We start from the raw sequence: 8,024 nt of genomic DNA on the forward strand, positions 1-8,024 counted from the left end.
TGTCGGTGCGCCAGCCACGCACGCGGGTGTCTGGCCATGCCCGACGGGCCACGGTATCAATATGGCGGGTGGATACCTACTTTCCATTCACACAATCGCCTACCAATATCAATACGGCCATCCTACCTCCTCTACCTTTTTCACAGCCCATCTTCATGTTTCCTCTTCCCCATTACTTAGAAAAAGTGAGCCACCACTTCAGGTACAAGATACTATCATTACGCCCAGACAATTAGACGCCCAGACATTTAGACAGCCAACCTGTAATCGCAACGACCAATTGCAAGAGCAGAGCTCTACCAACTGAGCTATATCCCCCAGAGCCAAGTGGAGTATGCTCGGGCCAGTCCAAATTGCTAAATTGCTAAATGAAACAAAAACATAAAACAACATCAACAGAGGAACAATAAGAAAAAAAGGCTAATACTTTGAGCAATTTAAACTTTTGAAGTCTCAGCATTCCATATCATCAATAAGGGCTCAAATCAGTCGAAGAGCATTCAAGTTTTGCTTAAGACATAATGAAACAGGACAAGAACCGCAACCAAAGTGGCATTGCTGTAAGACCTTAACAGTTCACACGATCACAGCAATGGCCATTGACAAAATTTAAGCCATGGTAATAAAGCATCTAGGTATCCCAAAAGAAGACACAGGATTGACCACAAAGTGGCAGGGGCATCATTTCTTCTTGGCAGCAGCCTTGGTCACCTTGGCACCCGTAGGATCCTTCTTCTCCACGCTCTTGATAACTCCAACAGCAACCGTCTGCCTCATGTCACGGACAGCAAAACGACCCAGAGGAGGATACTCAGAGAAAGTCTCAACCACCATGGGCTTGGTGGGAATCATCTTCACCATACCAGCATCACCGTTCTTCAGGAACTTGGGCTCCTTCTCAAGCTCCTTGCCAGACCGCCTGTCGATCTTGGTAATGAGCTCAGAAAACTTGACAGCGATGTGGGAGGTGTGGCAGTCCAGCACTGGGGCATAGCCGTTGCCGATCTGCCCAGGGTGGTTCATGATGATGACCTGGGAGGTGAAGCTGGCAGCCTCCTTGGCAGGGTCATCCTTGGAGTTGGAGGCCACATACCCACGCTTGAGATCCTTCACAGCGACGTTCTTCACGTTGAAGCCAACATTGTCACCAGGAAGGGCCTCCTGAAGAGCCTCGTGGTGCATCTCAACAGACTTCACCTCAGTAGTCAGGCCAGTTGGACCAAAGGTGACAACCATACCAGGCTTGATGACACCAGTCTCCACACGACCAACTGGTACAGTTCCAATACCACCAATCTTGTACACATCCTGGAGGGGCAGACGCAGGGGCTTGTCTGAAGGCCTCTTGGGCTCGGTGATCTGGTCAAGAGCCTCAAGCAGGGTTGGGCCCTTGTACCAGTCAAGGTTGGTGGACCTCTCAATCATGTTGTCACCCTCAAAACCAGAGATTGGGACGAAAGCAATCTTGTCAGGGTTGTATCCAACCTTCTTGAGGTAGGACGAGACTTCCTTCACAATCTCATCGTAACGGGCCTTGGAGTACTTGGGAGTGGTCGCATCCATCTGAAAATACATCAGCAACAGAAAATATAATTAACATTAGCTTGATTCTCCAGAGCAAGGGCATGGTATAAGCTTGGAAACAGAACATTATCATTAGCTTAATGGTACAGATGAAATAAAAGGCAAAGAAAAATGAATACAAGCGATTGAATGAGAAATTCATATCAGAGTTATTGAGAGAATCTTTCTGCACCATTAACCAATGAAGATTAACTAATAGACATGAATAACCAATACAGTATAGTAGCATCAAATTCTGTATACAGCTCACATAGTCTAATACTGTGTATCAACTAATGAACAGGAGTGAAACAGAAATTCATGATACCTTGTTGCAGCAGCATATCATCTGCTTCACACCAAGGGTGAAAGCAAGGAGAGCATGCTCACGGGTCTGGCCATCCTTGGAGATACCAGCCTCAAAACCACCAGTGGTGGAGTCAATGATAAGGACGGCACAGTCAGCCTGGGAGGTACCAGTGATCATGTTCTTGATGAAGTCACGGTGTCCAGGGGCATCAATGACCGTGCAGTAGTACTTGGTGGTCTCGAACTTCCACAGAGCGATATCAATGGTGATACCTCTCTCACGCTCAGCCTTGAGCTTGTCGAGCACCCACGCGTACTTGAAGGACCGCTTGTTCATTTCAGCGGCCTCCTTCTCGAACCTCTCGATCACACGCTTGTCAATGCCTCCAAGCTTGTAGATCAGGTGGCCGGTGGTGGTTGACTTGCCAGAGTCGACGTGGCCAATAACCACAATGCTGATGTGGGACTTCTCCTTACCCATGGCTGGAGGTGAAGCTTAAACTGTTACACCAGATGAATCAGTTATTAGAAACATAAACACCAAAGCCACTAACAAAAGAAATTATCAGATGGGATAAAAAACTTGATCAAAAGTTGCAACCGCAGCAATTAGCTTAAAAATAACCTGATACACATCAGCAGGGGCGGGGGAGAGGATAAAGCAGCACTAGAAACACTACACAGAGGAAACAATATAATATAATATAATATAAAAAGAACAAAGCAGCCCGAGAAAAAGAGGAAACTAGTAAGTGTGCGCACAGAATTTTGATTCAGTAAGACTTCAAAATTGGAATCTCAAACTACTTCGTAAACCAGATCAGAAATTTGCTCATACGATGAGGTTGCAACTATTACGGCACATGAACTACAAAGACAGATACAGTACAAAAGTATCTGCAAAACAAAGAAACTACAGGAGCTCTAGACCTCAAAAAGTACGATCCGACACTTTATCAAGACAAGGTAACACGACCACGAGCACAATCAATAAGTCATCCAGCAGTATGTAAGTAGTTCATCGGATTAATAAGAAACTATCCTTAACAATCAGGTCAGAGAAACATGAAGGCAAAAAACCACAAACCCTAAGGTGAACTACAGATCCGAAATTTGCCCATACGATGAGGGTGCACTATTGCTGCAGATGAACTACTAAGAGGATACAGAACAAAAATCTGCAAAACTACAGCAGCTCTGCGCCTCAAAAAAATCGACCTGACATGTGTTGGAGTGGAATGGAATGGAATTTAGTTTAATTCCACTCCAATCCACTTCAACACATGTGGATTGAGATAAATACATGCACATCCAAACAAGGCCTTCTTTAAGACCAGGTAACACGACCACGAGCACAATCAGTAAGTCGTCCAACGACGGTATGTAAGTAATTCATCGAATCCCGTATGAATCAGGTCATCGAAACACGAAAGCAAGCCAAACCCGAAAACCCTAAGGGAGTGGAGGCGCAGTAGCTATCATTAATCGCAAACAGAGGGACCGAATCACTACAGGCACGGGGAGGCGACAGAGTACAGCCTTGATCCAGTCGCTATCGCATCAAGCAGCTAAGGAAAGAGGTCGAGCGAGGGAGGATTTGACGAGATGAAACGATACCTTAGCAAGAGCTGGACTGGAGGCGCAGAACCGCAAGGTGACGGCTGCCCGGTGGCGGTGGTTATGGATTATGGAGCTGGCCTCTAGGGTTCGGGGCGTTATATAAGGGGGCGTCGACCGTCGGCGTAGGCCGGGCCAGCCAAAGGAATGGACTACCAAATGATGGCCCAGGGCCCATAAACGTAGCCCGAGAGAGGCCCATATATGAATGGCATCATTTGGTTTGGCTTCCAGTGATTCACAACGGTTAGGGGAAGCCCTTTTCACTTCTCGAAACGGACGAGGACCGCACTCGCACTCGCACTCGCGCTGGCCTGCATTTCGGCGGCCGAAACAGTCGGGCGTCTCGGGGAGGCTGACGGGGACTTGGGAGTTGTGGAAGGCGGCGGAGTGGCAATCCCCGTCCGCGCCCAGACTCGTCTTTCTCCACCCGGTCCACCCTTTTCTCCGCTCCGCTCCGAGGGGCACAACACGCTCCCGCACGCAGAGGCAGAGCAGCTGCTTCGATCTCTCTGCATCCGTCCTCTCTACTCTCTAGCCAGCGCGGCCGGGGACGGGGAGGCGGCGATGGGCAGCGAGGACGTGCTCGTCGAGATCCACCCCCGCGAGCTCCGCTTCCTCGGTACGTGCCCTTCTTCTCGTTCCCTGACACCTCCTCTTCAGCCCTCAGAATGTACGACAGTCAAGATAATCTTATTACTTGCGATTGCGTGAGGTTTGTGCCAACAAATTTGAGGACCAACCGTGGCATTAGCACTTTCATAACATGATTTGTACTTTCAGTCGGATCCATCTGTTCTCCAGTCAACAAGTGCGCTAGTGCTAATAGGTGGTTTAGTGGTTGGGGTGTCAACAAGTATTAGTTCCTGTGCTGTCCTTCTGCCAATGGCTCTGAAGTTTGGCGTGTGGGAATGTGACATATCTTCTAGCTGTATATGCACATTTGGTGAATTGGTTGCAGCAGTGACATTCTAGATTCTCTGATTGTTTGCTTGCCACTTGTGATGACGCGGAAAAAGAGTGAATAAAACATGGTATGTCACAAGTGCTGAGTGCGTGTTATATGCATAAGGATGCAGAGAGAGGTGTTAGGTGAAACACGGTCAGTTTGTTTCATCTGCCGTTTTGGAGGTTTGAACCAGAATATAGTTTGCATTGTTTGTACCATGCGAATGGGACAATTTTTTAACTTGAATTTTGTTTTGCAGTCTGTACTTTTACTTGCGTAACATGGGAGTTACTGTTTGTTCATGATCCATTTAAGCATGTCCTAACCCAATCCCCATGAGAACACATACAAAATTTAGGGACTTACTGGGCATTAACATTTTGTAACATGGTACCTTTGTTGGACTCACTAGTCTCTTTTTTCTATACACAAGAATCTGTATAGTTGCCAGTTAAGAGGATGGATCAATGCTTTCAAGTCGTCTAGTCGAACCTAGTCGCCATGGGACCGACCAGGTGACTAATCGCGATTACTCGTCGACCAGGCCGATTAGTCTAGCAGAGTGGATTGCTTCTCTTTCCTTTGGAACCAGAGAATAGCAGAGGGACAACAGTACAGCACAGCAAGCAACCTAGCAGTCTAGCAGAGAGCCAGAGAGGCTGCAGAGTGAGGGATGGGGGAGGAGGGAAGAAGATGGAGAGGGGAAATGCACATACCGTCGTCGGAGCAGCTCATCACGAAGACCGCGGCCGCTTGACCTGGCAGTGGGCGCCGTTGGCTTCACAGCTCACCAGAGAGGAGAATAGCGTGCGAGGGAGGGGAATAGCACACGAGGGAGGGGAATAGCTCACGAGAGAGAGGGAATCGCGCGCGGGAAGGGGAGGAATCACGCGCGGGAGGCAGGAAACGCGCGCGTGGGAGAGTGGAGGCGCGCGGGGAAAAATTGCGGCCACCCTGTGTTTGCCACCGTGCCTGTGTGCCTCCGGTGTTTTGGGGTGTCTATTCTAACCCTAATAGGCCACATATAGGCCCGGTTGAACAGGCCCAAAAAAACAGAGCAACCACACTGGTCGTCTATGGTCTAGTCGGACGACTAATCGTGATTAGTCGTCGACTAATCGGACGACCAGCTTTCTGGTCGAGCTAATCGAGTTGGACCTCCTAATCGAACACCAGGGACCGATTAGGACGAGTAATCGCGATTAATCGGACGACTTGAAAACATTGGGATGGATCCTTTCTTGTGGTTTAGTGCTGGTGGTTGGATGTGATATTGGAATAGGTCGTTCTTTTGCTGCGAGTAATTTTGTATCTTAATGGGTGGGCATGTGCTGCTTGTCACATGTGTTCATTTGATAAGTAGGTTAATCTGATGTAAATCCACCACTTTCTTGTGATTGGGAACAATGATAGCAGAACATGCTGTTAGGTGTGTTGAAAGAGGCTAGTAGGGACTCTACTAGACTGCTGTATTCAATCACACTGTAGTTAATCGTAGGGTAATTGGGACAGAGCAAACTTGTTTATTTTCTCCTTCGTGCCAGATGGTTTGTATTATTCATTGTTATTGATCATGCAAGATAATGAGATATTTTGCGGATTGATTTATGCATTCATGGCTAAGAAATCGATTAACTTTATTTTTAGTGGAATGGTGTTTTTGGTGTTCATATCTGTAGAGAATTCTAAACTCTAGATCTTTGGTTCCTATTAAACCATCCCAAACAATCCTTTATGCTTATGATTCAAGGGTGAGAGCTGGAACCTATTTGGACTTCCTGTCTCACCACTCACTGAGGTCGACAGGTAGTTAGGACAAGGAGCTAAAGGCTGGTGGTAGTCTTCTATGGGAATACACTTGGATGAGCTTATCTAAAGAAACAAAAAGTTTCGTACGTGTCATGAAGCTGAACAGGAAATGTGGGGGTTCTTATGACCAAAATTGAGAAATAGAATAATTGGAATATGTTTAAACTGGAGATTGAGATTTTAGAGTAAATTTTGGTTATGTACTGTGGCACCATGCTGAGTTGCCGAAAGTGAATTGACAATGAAACTATTAGATGACTAATCCGGTTGGGCCATCGGCCATGCGCCAGCCATAGGCCCATGCTGCATATATAGATTGGTTTTACTAATAGGCATAGCTGCATAGGCAACGCTCTCCCTGGTCGGTGCCATTTCTGTAAACAAAAACCCTAGAGCATCCTTGCCTATACAATCATGTACTCTGTACTCTCATAATCAATCTACTATTGCCGCATATTATCCTTGCTTATAGAAACAGGAGTGAAGGAGTTGGTTATTGGTTACAGTGAAACTGTTATCTCCAGCTATGGTTGTATGGTGGTCTTGCTGCCCATCAAGGACAACATCCTTGACTGGCTAGGACAGCATCTTAGCATCTAGGACAGCATCTGTTTTAGGACAGCATATTAGCATCTAGCATCTTGGCATATGCTTGGCTGACTAGCAGGCTATAAATATGTATCCCCAACCCCTCAGATTGGCATGACATTTATGTGAGAAATAAACCAGAAAATTGCCCTAACTCCTAGTGTTATCCTCTCTCGATGAGAGTAAGAATTCTGTTACTACCAAGAGTAAGAATTCAGCGACTAACAAGTGGTATCGGAGCCGTACTATCCTGTAGTCTGAGCATCTCCTGCTCATCTCCCTTCCCAGCCTCGCAACAGCCCTAGCTCCGGCCGCTCCTGCTCACTCCTCTCCCTCTGCGCAGACGAGCAACAACTCGTCTGAAGCAGCCCTCTCCCCACGCAGCAGCCCCCCGGTAGCGCGTCATGTCCGCAGGACAGTCTCAGCGCTCGGTCGCCTCGAGCACGCGGCGTCGGCAGGAGGCCGAACTTGCCGCGGCAGAGGAACGCGAGCGAGCGGCGGTAGAGACCGCTGGGGCGGCGGCAAGGGTGTTGAAGCTGACAGCTGCGGAGCTGGCAACAGGCAGAGCGGAGGTGGAAGCAGCGGCGGCGGCGGCAGCAGAGGTCGAGGTTCTGCGCGGCAGCATCAGCAGCTTCATTTCTGCTGACGACAGCGCCGACGTGGACCTCGAGCTGCTGGGGAGGGAGGCAGCGCGAGCGGCGCAGTGGGCAGCCGCGCACGCCCACGAGCACGGCGGCAGCCCAGACAGGCGCGGACGCGTTGGTGGCGCTCCTGGAGGAGGCGCGCACGGTGGTGGCGCTCCTGGAGGAGGTGCGCACGGCAACGGTGGTGGACGGGTCGATGGAGAGCGCGGCCTTCACAGGCAGCGTTGCTCTCTCTCTCCGGATCGGTACCATGGTTACCACGGGCTCCAGGTTGTTGTCAGGGATGTCGGCCCCGGCGGTGGGTGGCCTACCCTCACTAAGACCAACCACGTCGAGTGGGCTGCGGTGATGAGGGTAAAGCTCCAGGTGCGGCACATGTGGGAGGCAGTCCGGTACGGCGACGTCGACTACGACCAGGATCGACGAGCGCTGGATGCCCTCATCGCTGCAGTCCCGTTCGAGATGCAGTTCTCGCTTACCAACAAGTGGACTGCCAAGGAGGCTTGGGACGCCATCGCTGCGGCACGCATCGGCAGCGACCGCGC

General features: G+C 49.2%; 1 protein-coding gene across 2 annotated transcripts; it reads right to left on the reverse strand.

Annotated features, from left to right (window-relative positions):
• Positions 1-415: 415 nt before the first annotated feature.
• Positions 416-3,562, reverse strand: LOC136512052 (elongation factor 1-alpha-like). Of its 2 annotated transcripts, XM_066506057.1 has the most exons (4): positions 3,490-3,534; positions 2,498-2,548; positions 1,892-2,373; positions 416-1,563 (listed from the first exon to the last, which is right to left on the reverse strand). In XM_066506057.1, exons 3-4 carry the CDS (start codon positions 2,351-2,353, stop codon positions 682-684), a joined length of 1,344 nt encoding a protein of 447 aa, XP_066362154.1. In that variant the 5' UTR covers positions 2,354-2,373; positions 2,498-2,548; positions 3,490-3,534; the 3' UTR covers positions 416-681. The 2 variants fall into 2 exon arrangements, with proteins under 2 accessions (XP_066362154.1, XP_066362153.1); XM_066506056.1 differs by lacking the exon at positions 2,498-2,548 and having other exon boundaries at positions 3,490-3,562.
• Between the last annotated feature and the right edge of the window lie 4,462 nt (positions 3,563-8,024).

The sequence above is a fragment of the Miscanthus floridulus genome, chromosome 16 (genome assembly GCF_019320115.1).
Source record: "Miscanthus floridulus cultivar M001 chromosome 16, ASM1932011v1, whole genome shotgun sequence".
Taxonomy (NCBI): domain Eukaryota; kingdom Viridiplantae; phylum Streptophyta; class Magnoliopsida; order Poales; family Poaceae; genus Miscanthus; species Miscanthus floridulus.

Excerpts from the sequence above, each read along its gene's own strand:
- LOC136512052 (XM_066506056.1), bottom strand. The coding sequence starts at position 2,353 with ATGGGTAAGGAGAAGTCCCACATCAGCATTGTGGTTATTGGCCACGTC. Across the intron at positions 1,564-1,891 it reads TGATATGCTGCTGCAACAAG|ATGGATGCGACCACTCCCAA; the intron begins GTATCATGAATT and ends ATGTATTTTCAG.